General features: G+C 53.8%; 1 protein-coding gene and 1 long non-coding RNA gene across 8 annotated transcripts in view; one reads left to right on the forward strand and one right to left on the reverse strand.

Moving 5' to 3' along the window:
• The window catches only part of NOL4L (nucleolar protein 4 like), a 61,788-nt gene that overhangs the window by 14,813 nt on the left and 19,602 nt on the right, over positions 1 to 27,373 (forward strand). Inside the window, exons 2-5 of one of the 6 annotated variants that reach the window (XM_065032100.1) lie at positions 2,689 to 2,844; positions 6,460 to 6,571; positions 10,877 to 10,986; positions 26,965 to 27,106. In XM_065032100.1, coding sequence (XP_064888172.1) covers positions 2,689 to 2,844; positions 6,460 to 6,571; positions 10,877 to 10,986; positions 26,965 to 27,106 — 520 coding nt within the window. Of the gene's footprint in view, positions 1 to 2,688; positions 2,845 to 5,617; positions 5,686 to 6,459; positions 6,572 to 10,876; positions 10,987 to 21,004; positions 21,164 to 21,311; positions 21,573 to 22,041; positions 23,857 to 23,961; positions 26,108 to 26,964; positions 27,107 to 27,373 lie in introns of those variants that run through there. The other 5 variants (XM_021282105.2, XM_065032101.1, XM_065032102.1 and 2 more) reach the window with 5 other exon arrangements.
• LOC135575571 (uncharacterized) lies at positions 14,805 to 22,032 on the reverse strand. 2 transcript variants are annotated; one of them, XR_010466568.1, is made up of 2 exons: positions 21,589 to 22,032; positions 14,805 to 20,466 (listed from the first exon to the last, which is right to left on the reverse strand). It is a non-coding gene; the product is annotated as an uncharacterized LOC135575571 (long non-coding RNA). The 2 variants fall into 2 exon arrangements; XR_010466567.1 differs by lacking the exon at positions 21,589 to 22,032 and adding an exon at positions 20,726 to 20,910.

Here is a 27,373-nt window from a genome sequence, read left to right on the forward strand (position 1 = left end):
GGACAGGCTGTGCAGGGAGAGGGAAGGAGGAGAAACGGGACGGGGAGAGACAAAGTCATGTTGGGCAAACGTAGGGAGTGGTGGGTGCCTGTGACATGGCAAAGGGGCTTTCTGGCCCCTGCAACTGGAATGCCACCTGCTCCCAAATGCTTATTTCAAAGCTGAGTTTTGCTCCTGAAATATTTTATGCATTTTAGAGGCAAGTGGCTTCCAATAAAGCCCCAGCGCCAGGAGGGGGCAAGTGCATCCCTTATTCCCATCATTCTTCCCAGCAGAATTTTACTTGCTTGTTAAACCTAAGGGGTTTTACGCCATTCTGAGATACTATGGGCTCTGACTCATGCCTTGAATACTGGTGAGCAATACTGGATGTGGAAGGAGGAACCAGAGGGGCATGGGCCCCTTTGAGAGGTTGTCTACAGCACGTGTGTCCCCTTAAGTCCTTGGTCAACATTTGCTTATATTGCCAGATAGAAACCTCTGTAATTCTAGAAGCACTGACTTGATGCAGCTTCTTATATCCGGTGATTTTGGTACCACTTGCATCTCACCTGCTTCCCAGAGCTAAATAATCATCACAGGGAGAGAAGTCACAAGGCTGATGTGGGCTGGAGAGACGCGAGGAGCCAGGGAAGGTTCCCTGCAGGGAATGGGGTCTCGAGGAGGTGGCTCTGGCATCCCCCAGGGTGTGGGGAGGCAGAGAGGCCGTAGTGATGCCCAGACCCCGGGGTTACCTTAACAGTGTTTGTTCTGAAACTGAGGAGGAAATAGGGAACTGCTGGCCGTGCAGGGAGCCGGGTATTAGTTGGCTGGAGTGGCCCTGGAAATAGTGATTTATGTACAGGGTTGGCTGCAACCTTAATTTTGAGGGTTTTGCTTATTGCACCTGACTGAGCTTTTCTCCTGAAGCGTTTTCCTTTGTCCTGTTTCTGTAATTATCCTCATTTCAACCCTGCTCTGAGGATTATTGGTCAGTAGGAAGCCTCCTAATGCCCGCTCCTCCTTGGCAGGGGAATACCCGTGCCCTCGATTAAAGTGAAACTCCCCGAACGGTGACAGAAGAAATTAGATTTATATTCCTCAAAGACACTCCTTCGGGTGAGGTTTCCCGACCCCCACCATGGCAGCACTGCCACCCTGCCCCTTGTGTTCATTCTCAATATTCTCTTTGTTACAGCCACCTTTAGATAGGGCTCAGGGCCCCCTGGGGACAGCAGAGGTGGTTTGTGTTGGAAAATCCTCATGCCCGAGTCCTGGGTGAGCACACCGACCCGTCCCGCTGCAGTCCGTGCCCAGTACGGCAGGCTCTGTTCTGAAATCGGGGTGAGGAGCCAACTTTAACAGGCAGTGCTTCACATTAAGAGATTGCTCCCCCAAGAAAGCAGTCTTTAGCAGAAGGCGGTCCCTCTAAATGATTGATTTTTGAGAGTCCCTTGACTGGTGGCTTAAGAACAGCATTTATTCAATCTATAGACTGTATCAGATAGACAGAGCCCAGTCACCACCAACAACAGAAAATAAAGGTTGGGAGACGGGCTGTTCCCTTTGCGTGCAGACCTCTGGCAGCCCCTGCCTGCACACAGGGACGTGTGAACACACGTGAGAAACGTCGTTTGCGGGTCATTTACATGTGCAGGCTGTTGCTCCCCAGCTCCCTGTGCACTAGCCGGACAGCATCCGTGTGTACCTTTTCGGAAAGCAGGCCTCAAAGGGATGAGTTGTATATATATATATGTATGTATATGTGCATATAATATGTGTATATATATATATATATATATACAACTGTCAATGCAACAATGGCTTTTTTTCAAGGGAGAAGCCAAGTGACCTCCTGCAGCCTGGCCCTTTTTTGGTACCCCGGCCATTGCAGGAGCTGCCCGCTGTCCCCCTGAGCCTGAGGTGCTGGTGCTTTGTGCCGCAGCGCCGGGAGCAGCTGCCGGGTCCCGCGGGCTGCCCACCCTGCCCAAGCTCACACCCCGCCCGAGCTCACACCTCGCTGCCAGCCGGCTCGGGGAGCATGGCTCCCCACACCTCCCACTCCCACCAGTCTGTCACCACGGCCGTGCGGCAGAGCTGCTGCCTCCTGCTCTCCAGCACATCCTGACACACAAAGAGCTGAGCTGCTGCTGCCAGCGCTCAGCTGCTCTGCGTGCGCGAGCGAGGGAGGGTGCCTCGGAAAGGTCAGCGCGGGGAAGGAGGGCGATTCTGGCTCCTTCCGTCAGGGGCCGTATCCTGGCATCGCAGCGAAGCCGCGTCCCGCGGGCTGAGTCGTGTCCGCAGGGAGTGTGCCCTGCGTTGTGGGGCTTCCCAGGGTGGTTTAGTACCATGTGCAGGTCCAAAGAGCTTCCTCTGCCTGTTCCCTGCCTAGTAAAATCACCCCAAATTATGAAAATTGAATTTCTTGATTGGTTGTGACTCCATTCTGGACTCTTCCCTTGTTTTTGTTCCTGGCCCAGTTTCCCTGACAGCTTTAGCAGCACAACAGCAGCAGCCCCCCCTGCCCTGGCTGCAGCAGGATCCTCCCCGGAGCACTGTTTAATTTATCCCCCATGCCCCCTGTGCCCAAGGCAGCCCAGGGCTGGAGCGCCGCGACTCTGCCCCCTCCAACTGCATCAGCCCCGGGCCCATCTCGTCACCCCTGTCACCCATCGCTGACACTAACTAAACTTGCCTGCGCTGTTGTAGGGGGCAGATGGACTGTCGGAGCCTGAGGGCATCTCTCTGAAGCGCGTGGCTGTGGTGGAAGATTTCTTTGACATCATATACTCGATGCATGTGGAGAGCTCGTCGGAGCCAGGCAAAGCACCCAAACATGCTGGGCAGAAGAAAACCTACCGAGCGGTGAGAGTCCCCCCGGGCAGCAAGGGGACAGAGGGCTGGGGAGCGGGGTGCCGCAGGGACGGGGATGGCGGGGCAGGGCGCAGGGAGCCGCTGGCGGGAGGCAGAGGCGAAGGACAGTCCTGTCTGCCTGTGCAGGCAGGCGTAAGGAAGGAGGCAGTGAAAGGCAGAGCAGCTGTGCTGGGGAGATGGGTAACCGGGCTACAGGGACAGCACAAGGGTACGGCTGCTGGGAGAGGAAACACCAAGTGAATCACACAAAGACAACTGTACATGTCTGTGAGACAAAACAAGAGAAATGCTCATTATTACTGATGGGTGAAGGGATGTTTGCCCAGTCCTCTGTGCACTCTGCTCCATGCCATCTGTCTCCATGTCACCCTTGGCCAGAGGGAAATGTCTCGCCTGGGCCTTGAAGGGCAGGAGCAGGCAGAGGGATGGAGCAGCAGAGGGATGGAGCAGAGAGGGGATGGAGCAGAGAGGGGATGGAGCAGCAGGGGGATGGAGCAGCAGGGGGATGGAGCAGAGAGGGGATGGAGCAGCAGAGGGATGGAGCAGCAGGGGGATGGAGAAGGCAGAGGGGGACTGGAGCCCGCCCATTCCCCGGCTGGGCGAATGATCGCATCAGCCCCTGCCTGGGCATCCTCCGTACAAAATGGAGGCAGCACTGAGCTAAGGCTCGTCAGGTGCTCCATGTATGCTGAGAACCAGCTCTATCCATCCTGAAACCACTCTAGTTAGGTCAGGAATAATTTAGCCTGAAGTCTGCTTCTCCTGGGAGCTTGCTGTTTCTCCTGACTCTGCAGAGCCCTTCAGTGCAAACATTCAGGCTCCCCTTTTACCAAAAAAGCTGAATTTACTGTCCAAACCAGAGCTACTCTCTTGAATCCCACAGCCCTAAAGACCAGGTCACTTAGAGACAGTAGTGGGTGGCCGGCAGCTCGTGTCTCTGGTGTGTGCATCACGCTGCAGAGGTCTGTGCCCTGGCCTCTGCCGTGATGCCTGGGGTTGTGCAGGGTTCGGTGTGCGGCTGGAGCCGGCTCGGCACTGGCTGTGTCCTGCCTGTGCATGTCCCTGGGTCCGTCCAGGGCTGTTGATGCTGGCAGTGCTGGAAGGGCAGCCCAGTGCCCTGCAGCCTCCCCCATATGGTTGGAGCCCCTGGGGATGGGACTGGGGTCTGCACACAGAGCTCTGGCGTCCCTCCGTGCCCCACATGCAGGTCCTGCCCCTGCAGCACAGCGCGGGGCCAGGACACACGCTGACCGTCCCTGGCTGGGGACAGGTGACCTTTTTCTGTCCGGGGTGGGGGCAGCCTCGCCAGCACGACCACAGTTCAAAACCTTTCCACTCATTTCCCCAGCAGACCACCCTGAGCCTCCCCTAATTCCTTCAATTGAGCTCTCTGGAGGACGGCTCTGTGCTCTGCACAGCCCCGGGGGAGCTGCCTGTGTTCCCAGGCCTGCTCACAGCAGCTCCACGCTCCTCCCTCGGCTCCCTCCTGGGCTGAGATCATCACAGCAGCAGCGCGGATCCCTCCTGACCCAGCAGGACGCTGCTGCTGGCTCTGCCCTCGCTCCTGCCCCAGCTCAGATGGCTGTGTGTCCCCAGCCGTTTTGCTCCCTTCCCCTTTCCCCAGCGGTTCTGATTAGAGGCACTGGAGAGTTTGCCCTTGTCCATGACCTCCGGAGGGAGGCAATCAGAAAGGGAGTTTGGATGGGAGATAACTCATCAAGGAAGCTGTCTGCTCTGCAGAGCATCAAATCAGCTGAGAAATAACAACTGTATCACTAAAATTAGCTGAATATTTGCAGCAGAGGCGATGGGCTCGCTGGAGCAAAAGAGGCTGAAACCGGGCTCAGTGCCGCGGGCAGCATGGCTGGTTTCCTGCCTGCTTCACAATGTCGTGTTTGCCACCAGCAATTGTCAGGCCCCTAATTTCGGTGTTTCTGTGGGAGTCCCTGGCACTTGTGCATTGATATAACCGCAGAGAGGCAGAGGCTGAGATGGGCAGCTGCGCAGGCACAGCCGCGCAGGCAGAGCCGAGCAGGCACAGCCGCGCTTGTCAGGGCTGGAGCTAAAGAGAAGGAGAATCCCCTGAGGACCAGGCGCTGCATCCTCCCTTGGAAGGGCTGGGACAAGGTCCCTGCCTGAACTTTCCACCCATCTGGCATTAGCGTGGATGGAAAAGCTCGGGCTCTGCTGCCGCTCAGTGGAGATAAATCTCTCTCCCTCCCTCCACCGGTCACGGGGCTGCTTCAGCCCTGAGCAAGCAAACCCACTGCCTGCTGCTGTAATGTGGCTTTATCCCAAGCTTAAGCGTCACCCTTCCCTGTAGGATAGAAAAATGCTGGGAATTTAGATATCTTTGATCTTTGTTAACAAAATAAGGTGGGAAGATGATGCCAAGTGGCCAGAGGAGGGGGAGCGGGACATCCCGAGCTGCCCTCCCAGCTCAGCCCCCATCACCAGCTGTTGCTCGTGAGGTCTCCGGTTGCAGCCCCGCTTCCCGTCCGGAGCCCCACTTCTGCCGGGCTCGCAGCCCCGAGGACGGGCACAAACAATTGAATTTCTGTCTGCTTTATGACCCCACTTGTAAGTGCTGTGACCCTGGCTGGGGTCACGGCCCCTGGTTTGGGAGCCGCCAGGCTGGGACAAGGCACTCAGACCAAACAGGATGGGTGATTAACCATAGGAACCAACCCCAAAGTAAGAGGTGGGCTCTCAGCCTCTTAATGCCTCCCAATTAAGACCAGATGTCTTCCTGGAAGATGTTTTAGGCAAACCACAGGCTACGGGGCTGCAGGAGAACCTGGCTGAAGTTCCCCGACTTGTGCTACGCAGAAGGTCAGACTCCATGATTTGATGGTCTCTTACAGCCTTAAAGAAATCTACATTAAAATTCCCTCCCTCCTTCTCCAAATAACCTAGTCTTGATCTTTAGAAATACTGTAAAATTGCTACTGTCAGGCATTAATTGGAATAATAGGAGCCTGTGATAGCCAGGCACCATCTGTGGGTGCTTAGGTCTGCATATAGTGTTTAACTTCAGGTGTCCAAGTTTTAAATATTTATCCTTAGCTTTTCCTCATCTGTAAAATACAAATATCCCACAAAGGTTCAGGACACTTAGTTCATTACTGTTTGTAAAAATGTTTTAAATTCCCTGGATCAAATATGTCACAGAAGTGCGAAGTAGTATTAACAGTAATTGATTGTCATTGTGGGAAAAAGTGACCTGCTCTTACAAAAGATTAATGGATTCTTCAGGTTACTGGTGTGATGGTAATTAACAATGCAAACAGAGCTGATGAGACCTTACTTTCCCATTTGATTCGTACATGGTTGTAACTTTGCCCTTCCCAGACTTGGAGGGGGAGTGGAAGGGAGTTTCTGGGAAGGAGCGACTACACTGGGACTTCGAGGACTGTTTGTTCGTGTCCCAGTGCCGCGCTGGCACACCAGTTACCTCCCAAAACATTCCTCTCTCCCCAGCTGCTGCAGAGGGAGGGGCCGGGGATTGCTGTGTTGATGATGTTCCTGGCTGGGTGAGGGGGTGCGGTGGGAATGTGCCCTCCGGTCCCTCCCCCAGGATGTGCAGCCGCCTCCTTGTGTCCCCAGATCGCAGAGACCTACGCTTTTCTGCCTAGAGAAGCGGTGACCAGGTTCCTGATGAGCTGCACCGAATGCCAGAAGAGGATGCACTTCAACTCCAACGGTCTGGAGCCCAAAGGTAAAGGGAAATGAGTTGTGCCAGCAGAGCTGACGCAGCATTTCACCCAGTGTGCTGTCCCAGAGAGCTGTCAGGATGCTGCCCCATCCATGAGATACTTCTTAACCTCATGGTTTTCCTAACCAGTGTGATTTTTATGCACTTCCATAGCCAAGCTGAAGGAATTGCTTCAATCTGGTTTGTCTGTCGCTGTTTTTAGCCTAGAAAGCAGGAGCAGTCCAGCCTTCCTTCCGAGCTTCCCCTGTGCAAACCTTGGGTCAAACATGTTGCGGATGTGTCTGCAGTCGGCCCGTGATCGTGTGTGGGTAGAAACTTCAGTCTCTGAAAAAACATGACCTGAAGCTTTTCCTTTAAACTGTTAATTTTGTAATGAAAGACACTGAATGTGGCTGAATAACTGAAGTTTCTGATAAAGAAGTAATTCACGATAATTAATAGATACAAACGTCATGATCCTATTTTTGATAACAGAAAATGTTTTGGTAATCAAAGTTACATTATGCCAATGTAACGACCAATTAGTGCGGCCATTATGGTGGTTGGCTCATTATGGTTCTTTGTAAATGGACCCAATCTGCAGCTCTTAGGCCTGAAAGATGGAAGTGGTGCATAAGATGGGACCAGGTTTTCTTCCAGACTAAATGGTTAAAGTTGATGTTTATGTTGTTTCTTTCTAAATTACAAACTTGTTTTCATGATCAAGGGTGAAACATCAAACTGACTCTGAGAGGTTTCACCCAACAAACTTGCTTCTTTATAAAACATCAGCAAACTGCCAGAGTTGGACCGTTTCAGAACTGTTAAGGTGAACAGGCTCGTTTGGCAGCTCTTATGAAGCAGAATTAAATGAACAAAGAATCCAACAATAGAAAATTTCTAGTATTAAGTACTGATTTCCAACTGTTTACTGCTGGGAGCAGAGCGAGGGACAGCCCAGAGGTTCCATTTAAGGGGATTATGTGTGCCAGCTATCCAAAGCTAGTCACTGAAATGCTTTGTACTTGTTATATTTTTCAGAAACTCCCCCAAATAATCCTGTGTGACATTTATTAGTCTAGGCTCCATCACTGCGGCACTTCCCACCCTGCCGGCTCAGGGCCTAATCCCTCTTTCCAACAGGAGAATTTTTGGCCCTTGTCCTCGCTGGGAGCAAACCCAACTTTCCCACTGGTTGTGCCACATCTGTCACCGGTGCCATTTGGAGTGTGCCGGCCATGGCAGTCGGCTCCCGGGATGGGAAGGGGCATGGGATGGGTCCGGCCAACAAGGGCGTTGCCTCTTTGGGTCAAGCCAAGAGGATCCCTGTGCAGGAGGCAGCTGATGAAAAGGGTCGTTGTTCCTTCAGGGCCCCCTCCTGCCCACCCGCCATCCTGAGAGCAACTCAGAGAACGCCGGGTGCTGAGTGTCCTCTCCAGAGCAGCAATCAGGGCTGAGATCTGGCTGTCCTGAGCAAATTTATAAATTAATAGAAATTACTGATTATTTTCAAAATCTTTCCCTCTTAGTGGTTCTCTTAAAAATAAAGTCCTGCTTCTCACCCACCAGGAATGGAAGGACAGAAGTGCCTTTCTGCTCTGAATAGTACCTGAAGAGTGACTAAGTACCTGTGAAAATGCATAGGGCAGATTAGATAAGGGATTTTAACTGGGGAAGAGTGTCTGATTTCACTAATATATATTCAGGAATTTATCGGGAGCAAATCACCTGAAAAACATTGGGGTCATAGAAGCATTACCCAGGTGTATGGGCATGTGTATACACACACAGGCTTATATAGGCAAAGGTTAACTCAGTAAGACAAATTTAAGTCATTCCCATCTCTTCCAACTTCTCTTGTCCACTAAACAAATCTCAACACATTTCATTTGTGGTCACAAAGTCTCTGACATCAAACCCTGCAGGGCACACATGTAATTTGTAAAAGCAAATTGTCGTGCTTGTGGGAAACTTGGAACATCACAAGACTTCGCTGTGATCTCTTTACACTGTTCTTAAATTAGGACTAATTCCAGTGGAGTTACACAAATGTAAAATTAGGGTTGAAACCATTTTAGTTTAAACCATTCTGCCTGTTCCATCTCTGTGTCCCACACATGGGGCATGTGATGTCTATGTTTTTGAAGCTGAAGGATTCCAGCAGCCCCCTCTTGTGACGCAGGATGTGAGGATTGTTCCCGTGGAGTCCCCCAGGCCTTTTAAAACAAAAGTTTTCTTTCTTTTCCAGTTAGGTTAAAAAAGAAGGGTTTGGTTTCTTAGGCTCAAGCTCTTATCTGTTGCGATCACACAAATTCACTGCAAATTTGTGGCTGCTGACGGGATTACTCCAGATTTCCATCAGGATGGTTTCAGGCAGAACCTGAGCACCAAAGATCATCTCCTTCCCTCTTGCTCCCTGCCTGAGGATGCTGAGCTGCCACTGTGGAGCCTCATTCATTTCTGCAGCACCGAACTGTGAACCACGTCACAAAGACTGGCCACATCCCTGCTCCTGCTGCGAGGAAAGAGCAGCTCTATGTACCTCAGCAAATGCTTTCCTGAACTCCTCTTACAGACCCACATCCCGATGACCACAGCCAGCCTGGGGAGGTGCACATCTTGTTCCTGGGAGCTGTTTCCCCTTTCACAGCAGAACCAGATGCAAGAAGCTCCCCTTGCGTTGGAATTTTAGCATCTTCTCATCACAAAGTAACATCCTGCTACAGTAGAACAACGAGTTGTTTAGGGTGCTTAATACATAGAGATGCAGGAGTGCTCTTAATGAATCTATAGGTCAAAGCATACCAGAGAGCAGTGACATGCAACCATGAGAAAAGAGGGTGGAATTCATTGACAGGGTTCCTAAAAGCTTTACACCTTCATATAGAAGTGAGATGGTGGCCTGAGTGGCCCTGCCTGCCCTTCCCTGCACCGCAGGCAGGAACGCTTCAGAGCCCAGGGTGAGGTAGATGGACCTGCCAAAAAAACATTGCATTTCCATGGACCCAAAGCAGGCTCTTGATACACAAGATCTGCAAAAACCTTTGTGATGTTTAAGTCAATCACAAACAGGTTTTGAGTCAGGTCGTTTCCTAATCAGACATGATAAATCTGGTGCTTCCAGAGGTGTGAAGCTGGGTCTGCTGAGTTTCTCTGGGATTTTTTGATATTCAGCATTTCTGGAAAGCAGACTCATTATGTTTGGGTTGATGGGTTTTCTAAGGTGCTGTAAAGCATTTTGTGAAGGTTATTTTTCAAGGGTTTGTGTCAGAGGTGACTCTGAAAGCAGTGACCCCAGAAAATGAAGCCAGCCAGGGAGATTCAGAGAGAGGAATGGAGACCACCCGCCATCCGTTCACCTTCAGCTCCTGGAAATCCTTCTTCTCCACCCATTGTTGCCAAGTTCACTGTCCAGTGGACACCACACATCCCTTCAGAGTGCTGGAAGGCTGGGTTGATTCTCCAAACTCGCATCTGCCTGTGCTGAGGACAAAGGAATCTTCTTTTTAGGCAGGAGCCATCCCCATGGGAAACAGCAGCTTTCCTCTGAACAAACCCATTGCAGGAGCCTGTGAATCTGTGTTAGAACAGATAGTTCTAGCAGTCTGTGTGTCCCACTTGGAGAGCTCGCAAGCTCCACAGTGATGATGACAGAGAATCTTCGAGAATTCAGAAAAATCATTGAGAATTTGCTTTATGGGGACTCATCTGGTCTGGCCAGACAAAAGGATCTGCAGGGGCAGCCTGCATCCAGACTCATCTCCAGAGCTCAATGTGGTTCAGCCAGAGGACTCAACAGGAACCATTTAAATTAAAGATCTTTAAGTTTGTGTTTTAATGAGAGTGTTAAAAATAATCTTCATCACCAGATAGAGATACTTAATAAGTTGCCTTAATGTTAACTCCTACCTGAGGGAATCCCAGCAAAATTGGCAAGACTTTGCAATGCTAAAGCAAGCTGCAAATATATTCTTGTTCATCAACCTCTTCGTAAGTCCCATTTGCATGGAAGTGCTTCTGAGGTGTCGGCAAGACTCAGTTTCTTCCGCTGCTACATTCTACTTTGGTAGACTGAAAAATTATATATTATGTGTAATCTTTTCTGCAGGTGACAACAATGCTTTTTGTTTTTTTCCAAACAACATCTGTTCTGTGATTATGTTTGTAGTGGGGTTGTGTTCTTATAGGAACGCTCGCTCAGCGGGCAATAGCTCTAGCTCAGGATTTTAAGTGCTTCTAAATACGTATGTTTAACGATTATGAGAACACGTCACAGCTTTGTGCTTCCACAGCCCTGTGTCTAACTCAACTTTTTCCTCCGTTCTTCAGAGAGTGAACCACCTTCCTCTTTGGTCTCTGGGATCATTGACTACAACATGCCCCTCACCTCTACCTACCTGAAGCAAATGAAGCTGCGGGTGATGAACTCCCAGGAGCAGGTGAGTCGCGCTGGGGGCGTCGGGCAGGTTCCTGCCCCCACAGAAGGCCTGAGGGATGACCAGTGCTCAGTGCTCGGCACCTCCATCTCTGGAGGATGCTTTTGGAAATGGCCCGTTGGTGCAGGCGGGTCCAGCTCTGGCCAAGCGCAGCGAGTGCTGGCGTGTGGGAGCCGGGAGGGCAGCGTGTCCATGGTGTTCTGGCTCGTGAGAGCAAACAGGGCTGTGCAGAGTCCTGCGGCTGAGAGAAGCAGACATAGAGCTGGTGCAGTCATTGCTTGTAGCAGTCTGCTTGTTCTTTAGACGTACATTTCTCCTAAGAAACTGTCTTAAAAATGCAGCTGGTGAATAGGAGTTTCTTGCTTTACCTCCTCTGAACTGCCTGGGAGCTTTAGCAGATGGGGTGTGAATCCCAGACCCTGCTTCAGTGGCTCCGGTGCTCTTGAAGCTGATGGGCAGCTTGGGGAGGTTCAGCTGCGGCTGCTGCGCTCGCATGTCAGAGCAGGAGAAGGCTCCGTTTTGTGATGTGAGTGTAAAACCGCTGGATTTCGATCTGGGAATGGATGGGCAGGCTGCCACAGGATTATACCCAGGCTGTGCCATTTTCTGAAGTTGTGCAGCTGCAGAATTAGCTATGGGAACCTCTGTGCACCATGGAAACAGTCTATAAAAAGCAAAGTATGTTTTGCTTGCTCCCCACAAATCGGCACTGGAAGCCAGTGCTGGGTTTACTTTCCAGCACACTGAAACCTAAATCTGATCTCATACATCACTGCAAAAACTGAAAGAGTTTGTGTTGTGCAGTGGTGAAAAACGCTGCTGATAGCTTGGACTGTGAAGTTGAGGCCAAAGGGCACTTTTATCTGCTGGCACCCTCAAGGGACATTGGCTGGAGCATCCATTGCCGGGTGTGAAATGCCAGAGGTGGGTTTGCTTGCAGGAGCTGGAGAGACACTGAGTTGCTCCGTCGCTTCAGCCATGGGACCTTCTTGCTGGAGGAAAACCAGTACCTGACAGGGAACACTTGTGTGTTTTGGGGCTTTGTTCCTTTGTGCGTGTTGGACGCTTGAGTGGGTTTAAGGTTTTTTTTGCAATAGGTTATGGTAGAGCTTTTGAAACATGAAAGGCTGTGATGTGCCGGGATTTGTGCTTGGGCTGGGTTCAGTGGTAGAACGATGGACAGCTCCAGGCGGCTGGGCTGGGTTTAGCTGGGCTGGGCTGTGATGGGGGTGGGGCGGGGCTGTCGTGGGCGGGGCCTTGATGGGTGGGGCTATGGTGGGTGGGGCTGTAATGGGCGGGGCTGTTGTGGGCGGGTGACACAGAATGGATGGACTTGCGCTTTGATCTTGTTTCCATAATAAAAAACACCCCAGAAGCTGGCAGGCCTTAGTACTGGACCTTGAGTTTCGAAGGTGCACATTTAGGGATCTCGTTTTGAGAACCCTGGTTGGTAATTTAGAGATTTGAGAAGATTATACCCTGAATTTTGGTTTAGCAGTTTGCACTGGAGCTGTCACCAAACAGACAGATAATGTACTGGTGACATGAATACGCTCGAAGCTCACTAAGATTGGAATAGAAACTTGTGTAATAAGGGAACAAAAAGAGGGACCAGCTGGGGCAAGCAGCAGTTTGCTGGTTTAGATCATAAATCAAACGGCTTGATGTTCTTCCCTGCCTGTAAAGTTTTCCTTCTCCCCAGCTCTCATCAGGATGTTGCAGTGCAGCTTTCTGAGATTTTCAGGCTGTAGCAGCCTGGAGAGAAAAAAAAAACATTTGAGAGAAGTAAAATTTGCCGTTACTGAAACTGATTCCTGACAGCAAAATACAAAAGATCAGTCTTAGTGCTCAGACTTCTGAAGCATTAAAGCCTCCCATCAGGTCTGGAGGTGACAACAGCCGGAGAGGATATAGTTGGTTGGGGGTGGTGGGGAAAACCCAGCAGGACTTGGGTGCTCAAAACACACCCCGTTGCACGTGATTTCTTATTGAGGGTGATGGTGTCGATACCGGGATTTGGTTCCCTCCACCAGCCATTCCTGTGGTACTTTTTTCCTTCTTTATCCCTTGCACTGGAGACACAACAATTTCAACAGTCCCGTCCTTTTTCCCTGGGGATCCTGGCAGCCTTTGGAGGGCTGTGAAACACGAGCAGTGAAACATGGGCAGTGAAACACGGACAGTGAAACATGGGCAGTGAAACACGGACAGTGAAACACGGGCAGTGAAACACGGGCAGTGAAACACGGGCGGTGAAACATGGGCAGGGAAATACAGGTGGTGAAACATGGGCAGTGAAACACGGGCGGTGAAACATGGGCAGTGAAACACGGGCAGTGAAACACGGACAGTGAAACATGGGCAGTGAAACACGGACAGTGAAACATGGGCAGTGAAACACGGGCAGTGAAACATGGGCAGTGAAACACGGGCGGTGAAACATGGGCAGGGAAATACAGGTGGTGAAACATGGGCAGTGAAACACGGGCGGTGAAACATGGGCAGTGAAACACGGGCAGTGAAACACGGACAGTGAAACACGGACAGTGAAACACGGACAGTGAAACATGGGCTGTGAAACATGGGCAGTGAAACACGGGCAGTGAAACACGGGCAGTGAAACATGGGTGGTGAAACATGGGCAGTGAAACACGGGCAGTGAAACACGGGCGGTGAAACATGGGTGGTGAAACATGGGCAGTGAAACACGGGCAGTGAAACACGGACAGTGAAACATGGGCTGTGAAACATGGGCAGTGAAACACGGGCAGTGAAACACGGGCAGTGAAACATGGGTGGTGAAACATGGGCAGTGAAACACGGACAGTGAAACATGGGCTGTGAAACATGGGTGGTGAAACATGGGCAGTGAAACACGGGCAGTGAAACACGGGCAGTGAAACATGGGTGGTGAAACATGGGCAGTGAAACACGGACAGTGAAACATGGGCTGTGAAACATGGGCAGTGAAACACGGGCAGTGAAACACGGGCAGTGAAACATGGGTGGTGAAACATGGGCAGTGAAACACGGGCAGTGAAACACGGGCGGTGAAACATGGGTGGTGAAACATGGGCAGTGAAACACGGGCGGTGAAACATGGGCAGTGAAATACAGGTGGTGAAACATGGGCAGTGAAACACGGGCAGTGAAACACGGGCAGTGAAACATGGGTGGTGAAACATGGGCGGTGAAACACGGGCAGTGAAACATGGGCAGTGAAACACGGGCGGTGAAACACGGGCGGTGAAACACGGGCGGTGAAACATGGGCAGTGAAACACGGGCGGTGAAACACAGGCTGCTGCTCCAGTGCGGGAGCTACAGGGTCTGGGAGTTGCATTGTTGGGGTTCCAGGTGTCTACAAACTGCCAGGGCCCTCTAAAGGTGACAGAAACAATTCTGACTTTGCTACAGATGCAAAACAGGAAGAAAATACAACCTGCTTTTTAGGTTTGTTTGCACTACACAAATACGTGCTGCATGGTTTTTATATGTCGACACTCACACAATGATGCTGGTTCCTCTCCTCGCTGCCCCTGCTCACCAGCATTTGATGGTGATAATAGAAATAAATCAAGCAATGGACTTGTGTTCCACTTGGCTTTTGCCGAAAGCAATTACTTGTATGCAGCAGCACCAGGAGGAACTTGCTTCATTTGGGGCAACAATGAATGAGTTTGTGCCAAAGTGGCCTTTTAACTTCATTATTCAGGAAAAAAAACCCAAACAAACGTGTGCATGTGACTGTAATTTCTTAGTGCCGTTGAGCACATCAGTATTAGGGCAGCAGTGTCTCTGGGAGGAAGCAGAAGAACCTTAGAAAAAGCATTTTATCTCTGCTGAGGGACAGGAACCAGTTCAGAGAGGAGCTCTTTACCTGGTTGCTCACAGAATGAAGAGTTCCTCCAGAATATATTCCAATATATTTATTGGAGTCAGTACATTTATTCTGGCATGATGGAAAACAACTGTGACCCGTGTTGCTTACACTGGGCTCACTAGAATATGCAGGAGCTGCTGGGGTGTGAATCTTCTTCCCATTTTATACCAATTCTCACATGTGTGAGAAAAATCAGGCCCCTCGCCTTCTCCAAAGTGCCAAATGAGCCACATTTCAGGGTATCTACCGAGGCATTAAAGCGTGTCGGAACTTCTGACCTTCCCAGTCTAGCAGCAAAAAAGAATGAAAACAAGATATGTGATATTTATCTATAATGATCCTTCCACCTCATTTTCAAATGCTACATATTAACATTTTTAAATGATTGGTTATTTGAGTTTATTGCAGTCATTTTCCAGACAATTTTTTCTGTCTTATTCAAAGTCAGCCTTGGATTTATTTCTCATGCCACACTGTTGGGTGTGACTTCCACTGGTGGCTGGTAGGATATGAAGGTTTTAAAAGAACAAATCCCAGCACTGACATGCCAGCCTCACTCTCTGCTCTGGAGATGCTGCTGCTGCCTTGGCAGCCGCAGTCCAGGGCCGAGGAACCAGGTTTGAATGACACAGAAACATCCTCCAAGGTTGTTCAATGGCTGCTGACAGGAGATCGCGCAGTCGGTGAATGGCAGGAGTGTTTTTCTCGTTGCTATGGCCTTGCTGCGCGGACTCGAGCGCTGGAGAGGACGGCGCCTGGTCCTGCTCGCGCTCCATCCGCCCAGTGATGTCCCTGTAAACCTGGAGTGTGTGACGGTGCCTGGATCTGAAGTGGCTTTCAAAAGATGATTTCAAGCAATGTTTGAACCCGAACAGCAGGATGATCCTGGTGGGGCACACTGCGGGGCTCAGATGCCACGGATGTACAGGGAGTTGGCTTTGTCTGACACTGGTGAGGATCCTCTGACGGATCTGGGAGCTGTGAGAGCCTCGTGACCGAGGCTGGTTTGTGATGCGAATCCTTCTCCTTCGACTGTGCGCTGTCCCTGGCACACCCATCTCTGTGCTGGCTCACTGCAGTGTCTTGGGAGGCTCCGGTGTTGCCAGAACAGCCCAGGTGCCCCTTCCCCGGGCAGCTCGCGGTTCCGTCTGCTGGTTCCATCCCTGTGCGGCTCCGAGGCCGCAGCACTGGCAGTGGGGAGGCAACACAGGAGGAGCGAGCGGCTGGGGAACAGAACACGCTGGGTTTTCATTTCCAGTCTCTGCACTCATTGGTGAGGTTTGCAGACGTCTCATTTCATGTAGTCCAGGGACTAGAACCGAATCTGGCAGAGCTGGCAGCTGCTGGGTGTGATCCAGGCCTTGGGCTGATCTGTTGGAGGGATCCAAGAGAAACCCCATGTGTGTTTGTAGATGTGCAGAGAAGGCAGGAGCATGCAGTCAGTGTCTGAAAGGAAGAGGGATGATGCGTTTGCATCACATGAGGCTGAGAAGGTACTTCCCAGTTCATTAAAGAGAGTGTGAAACATCTCCAGGAATAAATGCCTCTAAATCCACTCAACAAGGTAACTCTTGTTCCAGAGGCTTTTCCTTGGCTTGCCAAGATCTTTGTTTCCTGGTGCTCATTTTTAAGACTTTTTGGAGCACCAGAGAAGTTCCCTTAGTCACCCTTCCCCACAGAAGAGAAGGGAATATTGGCTTCACACACAGAGAGGCACCGTGACTGTTAGAAATCCGGATTTAATCCATGTGCTGGAGGCTTCCTCGTGGGTCTGCAGCACAAAGCCCTCTAGTGGGGATGCAGCTCTGCCTGTTAAATGTAAGTTCTGCCCTAAATGACAGACTTTGTCCAGGCAAAAGCTGGGGATTCGGCTCTGGTCGTCATAACAGCATTCTTTACTGGCCAAGATAGTTTAGCGAAACTTTCATCTTTGGCCTCAATGGCTCATGAGATGTGGGAGGTCAGATGATCAGACCGTTCAGCCTGGTTTCCAACCCGTGTGAATGGCTTGCTTTCAGCGAGCGGCAACTCCTTTTTGTCATCGGAATTAACTCTGACGTTCCCAGCTAGTAACAACGTGAGAGCTTTTATTTCCCGTAGTGGGGATGTTTTGGTGTTTTTCCCAGTGTAGCTGCAGGACAGGTGAGCTTTGTGGTTGCTCAGTGCAAGCAAACAACTGGAGACCCCAGCATGGGCTGGCTGGGGTGAATCTGTCTGAAATTCTCTGGGGTGACCAGCAGCAAGGCAGCTGTTCCCAGTAGAACTGGAGACAAAGGTTTGGTCCAGCTCCTGTAAAGTGGGGCTAGGAAACATTCATGGGGAAAAGGTGGAGAGCTGTACCGCATGGTGATGAAAGCGTTTAACGTCCATGGAATATTCTCAAGGATGCTATTAGATTTATCCCGTACCTGTGGAAAGCTCCACTTGGTGAGGTTTTCTGCACTGTCTCCCAAGCTCAGGTGCTGCCGTGCTGCGTGTTGACTTTGATCAAGTCACACAAGTGGCTGTTTCTTAATTGCCTTCTCCCTTTGAAAAGGGGATAATACCTTAGAGAGATTTCTGAGGTCTTGCTCACTAATAAAACTCTTCAAGAGCTTGGATGGCAACTACTCTGAGAGCACAAACTATTATTAATGATTTCCGTTATTATAGAAGATGAAGCTGTGTGGTTCAGCATTTTAACCTTGAATGGTGTGCTCGCTCTTGGTTCCGCTGTGGCTGAAGCTGTGCTGAGGCTCGCACGGTGCTGGAGCCCTGTGTGCGCAAACCGAGCGCGGGCATCTCAGAGGAGCCGGGTTTCCTTGCAAAGATGGTTTCTGAAACACGCCGGGAATGGCCAAAAATTGATTTAGCGGCAGTTATGTTTATGTTGGCTCAATTCTGACCTGGGTGGCCAAGAGATGAGCTGTGAGGGTTGTCCTCTGTATGGTGCGATGCAGACGTTCCTGCTGGTGCTGTGGGTTCAGGCTTTGGGAAGAAATGTGAGGGGATAGTTGGCTGCGATTGACCCGTTCCCTGTGCTCTGGGGAGGCGTGTTCCACCCACAGAAACAACTCTGTTCCTGCTCCTTTTCTGGGCCCTGGCTGCTGTACACATGAAGCATGGAGCTGGATTCTCTTTCCATCTCTTGCTCTTGGCTCCCGGGAAGAACCCACCCTTTTATTCCTGTGTATACCAGCTGCTGGCAACTGCTGCTTGCAGGAGGAGCCACCAAGGTGCAGTGGGAATACAGCCCTCAGCCCACCACAAATCTGCTCTATGAAAACATTTCCCAAATCATCACTCTCCTTTTTTTTTCCCAATTCTGCTCTGGATGCCAGATAAATTAAAATACATTGTTGATAAAAGCTGCATATGTGAGCGGGGCACTCCTTCAGCCCCTCCTCTGCCCCCCATCCTTACTGGCCTCCCCCCCAAGAGATTCGCATTTTAATACGTATTACCCAGTGGGGTCTGATGGTCATGGAGGACCCAGTGCAGAAGGTCCAGTTCATTACTTAACCTACTTTTCAGAGGCACAAGAGCATCAAGTGACTTGCACAAGGTCGCCCATGAGTCATTGACTCCTGTGGCACAACGGCCGGATCCTGCCGTCTGCATCCCCTGCCGCCACCACTAGATCACTGCAGCCACGCTCAACAGCACTGCTATTCAATTAAGCTCCTACGGTGCCTTAAAAACATAGTTTAGTCCTGGGTTTGACAGCGGCCCTGGTACTCTTGTGGAGCTTTGCCTTAGGAAATGATGACAGATGAGGTCAGGGCATCGCTAGCGATGCCCTCGGAAGCGGCGCTGCCCGTGCGCAGGGCACGGCCCCTCTCGTGGGTGGCACCGACGGGTCCGTCCGGTGGGCACGGCCTGGCAGGGAGCCCAGGTCACCTCTGTTTCCGTGTGAGGGGCTTTGCAGGGACCAGGAGTAACGAACATGGTGCAAGGAGAGAGGGAAGGAAGTGACTTATAAATAATATATTTGATGTGTATTATATATATATATAAAATACCATAATAACAGTAGTACTGGTTTATTATGGTTTGTTTGGTTGGGTGTTTTTTAGCATGTCACCCCGTAAGGCACTTCCCCCTGTTCCTGACAACTTGATAAATTATTATTACCAATTCCATGCCTAATTGCCGGTTATTTCCCCCTAGATAATAAGAATCCAAAAAACACCCACTAGAAAGGAGCTTGGCGTGCCGTTTCCCCGCGTGTCCCCAGCTGTTTCTGGAGGCAGCCCCAGCTCTGCCAGCACACAACCCCAAATGCTGGCCCACACAATCGCAGTTCTGTCGGGCTCGTGACCCCACTTGTAACAGTGGTGACCCCCCTTGGGGTCAGGACCCCTCCCCTGCACGGGGAAAAGCTCCTGCCCAGCAGCTATTGCTGGGTCGCTGTTCTTCCCTTACTCCCTGTGTGGACGCGGCTGTTTGGCACTAAGTTTGCTGATATGAAATTTAGGTTAATCCATTTCCAAAGTGGATTAACCTAACCCACACAAAGGCACTTAGTATAAAATAAGAGTGTCCACATGGTGAAGCAGCACGGAAGAGTGACTGTGCTTCCAATTGGTGCCCTGGCCGGTGCATGTCCCCTGCGAGCTCTCCAAGCATGGGGGCAGCGCCTCGTGCCTGGGGGATGAGCTCTCCTAAACACCTTTAAGCTGGACTAGCTCGCAGCCGAAGGGAACTCAAGGAGGAAACAAAGCCCAGCAATGGGAAGGGGTTAAAAGCCTGCTTCGCTGAGGTCCAGGCAAGTCTCCTGTTCACCTTAAATGGTCAGGATTTTATTTTAGCTTCAGGGAGGAGCAGCAGCCATTGAGCTGGAAGCGATCGCAGAGCAGGCCCCGCGGTGGGGGGCTCGTTGCCCTCCTAGCTGGCCGCTTCTGTGGGAGTGAGGGAGGCGCCCGGGCTCTGCTCTCGCCCTTCAGCTTCTGGCTCCACAGATCAACCTGGAAATGCAATCCCGAGCGATACCCATTTTCACCTCCAGCCTCGGATCTTCCAGAGCTGCCCCTCCTCCCTTGTGTTTTTTCCCTGGCAGTGAAGTGGTTAACGCTGGAGTAGAAAACATCATAATTGGACATCCGCACTAACAAGCCATAAACACAAATGTGGCAGTTCCCATCCTCGGCTCGGGCACTGGCCTACTGCAGGCTCTGCCACTGAACCCCAAACACTTGGTTTATCTTGTAGAAATTTCCTTCATAACATGAAACAGCGAGAGACAGGAGATGTGCAGGGGAAGGGGATGCTGAGGCGCTGGCGCCCATCACAGTGATCTCCAACCGGGCGGGAGGTCATGGACCCGCAGCCCTCGGGGCCCTGCCTGGCAGTGGTACAGGCTGGGGGATGCAGGGGCAGCACGTGCTGCCCGCAGCATCCCCAGCACCGCGGGGTCCTGGCGGCTTGGTGCCCTGCACAGGGCTGTGCTGGGGGCACGGCCGGGCTCAGTGGGCAGCTGGATGTCAGGGAGCTGCCCCGAGGAGCCGCCGCTTTACCAACAGCCGAGATCCGAGGGTCAGGCAGAGGCTGCAGCGCTGAGCGATGCGCTGGCAGAGCAGGGTCCTCTTCTGCTCCCACGGTGCGGGAGGGAGAGAGAATCAGCTGAAACAAAAGGATTCAGCGGCAGCGCGGGGCCTGGGCACCGCTGCACCCGCCGAGCGCAGGGGAAGGGGCTGCGGGCGCCCGTTCCGCTCCCCGGGGAGTCGCTCCTGGCACTTGCAGCCGGAGCTGAACCCGGCGGCCCCGGGTCGGGCCGCGGGTCACCGGGCCGTGCCGAGCAGAGGGAGCCCGGATGGGTCACGGCCCCCTGGGCCGTGCCGAGCGGAGGATGCCCGGGCGGGTGGCATCCCCCCGGCCGTACCGAGCCGTGCCGCCGGCCGTGTATTCTCGCAGCTCTCCAGCAGGCGCCCGGCCCTGGACATTGTCTCTTCCTCCCGGAGGAAGGGCCCTCCCCGGCCCTCCACAATGTGCTCTTCCAGGCGCGGCTCCCCGCGCCCCCCGCCCGGTGCGCCCGCCCCCCGCGGCCCCGCTCCCCTTCCCCCGCCGCCCCCGCCCCCTCCGCCCGCGGCCGGGCCCCGCTCGCCCCCCTCCGCCTCCCCGGCCCCCCCCACCCCCCCGGGAGCCGGGAGTGACGCGCTCCGCAGCGCCGGCCCCTCTCCCCGGGCAGCAGCTGGTTGTCAGCCTCTCCGGAGCGCCGCCAGCCCGGGCCCCCTCCCTCCGTCCGTCCGTCCCTCCGCCCCGCGCTCCCAGCCGCGCCGCCGGGCTGGCGCAGGCCGGCAGGCCCCAGGCCCCGCTCCAGGTAGGCGCCCGCCCGCGGGGCTCCGGTACCGGCCGCGGGGCGGGGGGGATGCGCGGGGGCTGCACGCGGCGGGGCGGGGGGGTTGGCGGGCGGGGCGCGGCCGCGGGGCCCTGCCCCAACTCCGGGGGGAGCGGCCGCCCCGCTCCGCTTCCCCGGGAAGTTGCGGGTCGCCCGCCCGGCTGCCCGGCGGCGGGGGGCGGGGGGGAGGTTGGTGCGTCCTTCCCGGCGCCCGGCGCGGCTCCCCCTTCCCCGGAAGAGCACAAAAGCGCAGAAGAAAGTGGGAGGAGGCGGCGGCGGCGGCGGGAGCGCTCCGGCCCCATCCATTCCCGGGCACCGGCCGCCGCCATCGCCGCCTCGCGCGCCCCGGCCCCGGGCGGGGATTGTGCTGGAAATAGCCGCCTCCCTGGAGGTAAAGCCCTACTTACGTGTCAATCCCCGCCGCACGCTGAGCCCGGCTCCGCGCACACGCCGGCTCCATCGCGGGTGTATTTATTTACCTGCGGGCAGAGGGGCGCGGGGGGCGGGACGGGGACGCTCGCCCGGCTGCCGGTACCTCGCTACTGCGGGGACACGCATGGGAACCGCGTCCCACCGGGGGAAACGCCGGGTCCTCCGCAGGCGGGGGGACCCGCTCGCCCTGCAGTCCTGCTCTGCTCAGTCCCCTCCTCCAAATCCGGCCCCCCCGACACCCCCTCAGCACCCGCTTCCCGGTGCTCGTGGAAGAGCAAAGTGTCCTTTCGCGCCCCACGGCTCATGGGCATCCAGACACCATCTGTGCCTCGCGTGGAAACGCAACCGCCTGCCCAGCTGGGAGCAAGTTCAGGTGCTGGTGAGGCGGGTGCGGGGCAGCAGGGGGAGGACGGCGGCAGGTCCGGGCTGCCCAGGTCCCCCCGCCCGGAGGCCCCACGTTCAGCACCTCCCCGCTGAACAGCAGGAGCGCACGGTGGGAAGGGGCTGCGTCCTGGCACCTTGGGGTGGTGGAAGCACTCCTGGGGGGGTTCCCAGAAGAAGAGCTCTTAGAGGGGAGGAGGTGATGATCCTCCCTTCCTCTTCCATTCGCCATTTGCCTTTTCAATTAACTCTTTTGCCTGTTTTTGAGAACTAACAAATACTCGTTTTCACCATGTCCCATAGAAATGGGCAGAAATTGCAGTAAATAAGGCTGTAAGTGACCTGACAAAGAGCGCTGGGGATGTTCCGTTCGGTGTGTGCATTGCACAGGCGAGCAGGCAGCGCAGTCACAGCTCGCTGCCACCACAGCCAGCGAGCACTCGGCTGCTTTAAAGCTTCTTGGGTGCTTTGAAGCAATGACCACCACAGTATTTGTGGCTGCAGCATCAATCTTTGACCTGAAGTGTTTTATCTTCCATTAGTAAGCCTTTCTCTGCGCTGAACTGGTTAAGTTAGGGTCAAATCTGGTTCAATACCTTCTTGGCATGCTCAGAGGGCTGGGTTTAAACAGTTGCTGAGCCGAAGCTGAGACTGTGTTCCCGTGAGCCCGGCCCGAGCACCATGCTGCTATGGTGGGCAGTGCTTGGCCTGGCCGCGTTCAGCGACTCCAGAGCTGCCTGTGCCGGGCAGGTTGCGGCTGGCACAGGGATGGAGCAGCTCCGGGGCTGCCAGGCACACGTTGCCTTTTGTTGACTAAAAACACGGCTGCTGTGGGTGGGAAGCTGAGCGTGGCTGCGTGCTGGGGAGCTGCACGGCACACAGCCTCGGCTCCTGCTCTGCGGAAGGAAATCCCATTGGAATAATAGGCTGTGGCGTGAAAGGACACGTTTTAAAATAAAAGGACTCAAAGAAGGAAAATAAACCGTCCTGAGACTCTGGGTGTGGAATATTAAGCGTGAGGCACAGCGTGTAAATGACTGGAGAGAGACTTGCAAGGCAGTCCCCGAGAAACTGAGCCTGGCTGTAAAATAAGCAGGTTACCGATAGCCTTGCATATATTTACGAGATACGGTTATAAGAGTAGCTCCCTGTTGCCCTGCGCCAGCCTGCGCTGTGGGAGGTTGCTCTCCAGGAGGGAGAGCTGCTGGTGAAGAAACGCTGTCTTGTGGTTAAAGCCTTGCAGCCCAGAGGTGTTGACTGTGCTCCTGGACCAGCCAGGGCAGCTGTCAGTGCCCAGGGTTTCCAGCTCTGTCATAGCAAGAACACTTTTCTAACTCAGAGGGAAGTTGAGAGGCTCAGCAGACGCGTGCACGCACAGTGCTCCAAGATCGGTGAATGGAAAGTGGGACAGAAATGCAGAGTGTGAGCCCTGCGCATGTGAGTGTCTGCCGGTTAGAAAATCCTGGCTGCGAGTGTCTGCAGAGCAGCTGTGAATGTTGGACTGTAGATAAGGAGAGGAGCAAGGATGTTGTTTTCCAAAGGCTGCGTGGTGCTGGGAGCCCAGCTCTGAGCTTTGGGTGGGGCCTGTGAATGCACCAGCAGGATCTGACTTCCCCTTGCAGAAGAGGAGCTGCACGCACGTTGCCTGACCCTTGATCGCTCAATCCCTCCAACGCTGGAAACAAAGCGATGGGACTTTACTGCGGGGTGAGAGCTGGGAAAGGCAGGAAGGAGCAGGGTGGCAGCGGCAGTGCCGGGTTCAGCTCTGGGCTGGCTGGTCGGGACAGCCACTATCACTTCCAGCTGTGCCACGAGTGGTGTGGAACTGGGGAAAAAGGCGGCCGGTCCTGACACAGGCACTGGTAATGGATTGCGTTCTGTTTTCTAATGAAAGTTTCATTTGAAGTTTGTTTACAGGAAAGAAGAAATTAGCTGAGAGAATTCTCCTGAGAATCCAGAGAGGAAAAAGAATGAGCTGCCTGACTCGCAAGCCAAAAGAGGGTGGAAGGGTAGATTAGATTTACCGTATTGCTCCGAGTCATGCCCGTTGCTGCTGTTGAGAAAAGCTTCCTTGTGTGGCTGGACAGTGGAGCCCGCTTTGAGGTTACTGGCATCCAGAGGAAATTCAGAGTTTGGATTTTGATCCCGCTCTGGTGTCCCGTGTTCTGATGCTGGGACATGTGCGGTGCTGCTGTCCCACTGCGGCGGCTGATGAACTGGGGCTGCTCCAGGGCCGTGGCTGGGCAGCCACTGCTCTGGGTGCCGGGGCTGTGTGAGGTGGACAGTGCCAGGAGTCACTGCTGGCGTTGGCGGTTGCCATCAGGAGGTCACAACGCTCAGCCTTTGGTTTCTTAAGGGGTGTCCTGAGGAGGGAGACTGCTGGTGGCCTCTGGTGTCCCAGCGAGGGGCAGCGGGGGATGCCGGAGTCGCACTCAGGGTTGGGGCATTGCTCTTGCTTTGGGGAAGAGGCGCAAAGGTGTGGGGAGCTGTGGGGCACAGCGGTGCGGGTACAGCTGCGGGGCTGCCCTGAGCCCACAGCAGCAGATGCTCCCTTGACAGTTCCACTGCTGGCTTTGGCCGTTCTGCGCTGCTGTGGAGGGTTCACCCTGACCCCGCGCTCCCTCGGGGGCTGTGCTGCAGGAGCTGAGTGCTGCTGGCAGGTTTGGCCATTGGCGTTTTGGCCAAGGGTGCAAGCACTGGAGAGCGGCAGGCCCTGGCTGGGGGCGCGGGCGTGACAGTGGGGACTGGTCCCACATCCTGCTCCCTGCTCCTTTGCCGGAGGCTTGGTCCCGGGCTCCTCAGCGTGCGACGGCCGTGTTTGACTTGAGTCATTTATAGCTTATCAGTTTCTGGTTTGATACCCAGGGTATTTCTAATAATAGGCTAACGTTATTGCACCTCGAGAGAATTGTACACATTTATAAAGCATCCCTCACAGCCCCGCTTTTCCGCCATGTGTGGGTGCACAGAGGGGGTGCTGCGTCCTGGGTGCTGGTTTAGGTGCTGACACTGGGCTCCTCCGCAGCTCAGCCCCATGGGCACCGTGCCGGAGCTGGACCCCGGCCGAAAACCCCGCGAGTCGCTCCTCCCCAGCCAGGTGAGGGATGTGGGCAGTGAGGACCTTGGCATTTGCGTTTGTCTCTTAAGCTCTGACAGTAATCTTGAGTAAGCCTTGTGAAGAAGGCCAGATATTAGGGTGGCTGCCTCACTGCAAATGCTTACAATAAAGAGACTATTTATAGTTTGCAACAGGGAGACTTTTGCATTTCTGTTCCTGTATGGACACGATGGAGTTTCTGGAGCGGCTGGGTTGCTGCATGGCATTGGGGGCTGTGGGGGCACCTGGCTGGGGCATTCCTGTCCTGGTGGCGGGTGTGCGTGAGGCTGCTGAGCCCCATCCGTCCGTCCGTCTGTCCGTCTTGTCCCTTGGTGCGTGCGGGGTTTCACAAGCTGTAAATTCCAGGAAACTCCCCGGGAGGCACATTCGGTGAGGGGGCTGGGGGCAGCGTGAGCCCCGAGCCAGCAGATGTGTCTGCAGGGACGAGGAGTGGGGAGGAAAAGCACAAACCTGTCTGTAAAGACATTTGTTTGTTCACAATAAAACCTGTCAGGCAGCGGCAGCAGACAGGGCAGTTTTTACGAGGCGCAGGCGTAGGCTGGAGGGGTGCCGGCCAGTTGCTTCTCACAAGGAAAAGCAACAGGGATTGTGTTTTATCTCAGGACTAGGGGGAGGAAAAAAAAAAAGCAGAGAGTTTATAAGCCTTTGAAATGTTTCAGTCAAAGGAAAGCATAGCTGAAAGGGGTTCTGGAAATGTTTTTGGTGTTCCCCTGCACCCCAGGGCTCTGTGTGAGGTGCCTGCCCATCGCTTTGAGAGGCGAGCGGGCAGAGGAAGGCGGATAAAGGGATCGGCAGCCGGGACTGTGTTCACACGGGATGCATATCTGCTTCCTCCCGAGCTGCGTGTCGGGGGAGCTCAGCCCGGGGAGGTCCCGCAGCCCCTCCTCTCATTCAGGATCTCAGTGCTGCCTTTATGATGATGGTTTTGAAATCCTGCGGCTGACCTTTCCGGCGCTGGAAGCGATCCAAGGGCTGTGTCTTGAAGTGCTGTAAAGGTTAGTGAGAAGGGAGAGAGAGGGAGAGAGAAAATGTCCTTTCAGCTGCAGGAGTGGGAGAGAGGAATGTCATCTATGCTGCTGGGGAGCGGGCGGCTGGCCGGGCTCCTGCCCCAGCCTGGTGGCCCTGCCTGCCTGGGCACCTCGCTCCCAAGATGCACATGGGCATTTTTGGTCAGGGTACAGAGGCACCATTCCTGGAGAGGGCTGGAGGAGCAGTCAGTCCCTCAGGGCGGTGCTGCTGGAGCTTCCCCTGCAGCTGTAGGTGGTGCAGGGCTGTGGAGATGGGTGCAAGGCCATGGTTTGGATGCCGCTCTTTAGGGATGGGTGCAGGGCCACGGGGATTAGTGCAAGGCCATGGTTTGGGTAAAGATCTCTGGATCTGCCCCACTGGCCACTCCGTGCCCGTGCCAATCCTCTGGCGTGTCTTGTTGCAGCAGAGGATTTGATTTTTAAAAGTCCGAGACGTTTTATTGTGCCGTTTCAATGGCGTTGCACTCCATCCCCAGCTCCCAAACGCCGCTACCTCGCCAGACCCGGGCTGAGGTGGATGGAGATTAAAGGGTAAACTCCAAGGCTCAGCCATCCGCTCCTACAGGATGCGAGCTCTTTCTAATTGTCCTCAATTAGAGACAGTGCCATTGCTCAGGCACGTCTTCAGGCAGGAAGCAGAGCCCGGCTGTGGCCTTGGGGAGCACTGAGGGGCCAGCAAGTGTTCCTGGGGGGCAGGAGCCACCCACTGAATTGTTTTTGCCACCCAGTGAATTGCTTTTAGGAAGCAGTTCGGTGAGGAGATGTTAAAGCCAGAGAAAGGAGGAAAGAAAATAGTGAGTTAACCCTTTCCTGCTTGCTTCCAGGATGAGACATCGGTGAGCAGCGAGGACTTTGATATGAACGACTCCACATGGATCTCAGCTGACCAGCACCTGAACTCCAGCCTGAGCCCCAGCCAGGACGAGAGCATGCGCAGCCCGCAGAACCTGCCCGGCCAGGAGGACGGTGAGTGCCCGCCGGGCGGGAACCTCGCTGCCTCTGCCACACCATGTTTTTGTGGCTTATTAAACATTAACCAGTCCCTCCTGATCAGGTGTCCCACCTGTAGGATGGATTTCCTACCAGCACAGGCTTCGAAGCAGCACTGCCTCCCAGTTCTTCCTATTTAATCGCTGTGTTCCTGCTCAGCCAGGGCCTATCCAGCTTGGTCCTGCTGCAGGGACCTAACTCCCAGCTTCTCCAGAGAGAGGTCATTGGATCCTCTCCTAAGGC

This window comes from Columba livia, chromosome 16, assembly GCF_036013475.1.
Source record: "Columba livia isolate bColLiv1 breed racing homer chromosome 16, bColLiv1.pat.W.v2, whole genome shotgun sequence".
Taxonomy (NCBI): Eukaryota; Metazoa; Chordata; class Aves; order Columbiformes; family Columbidae; genus Columba; species Columba livia.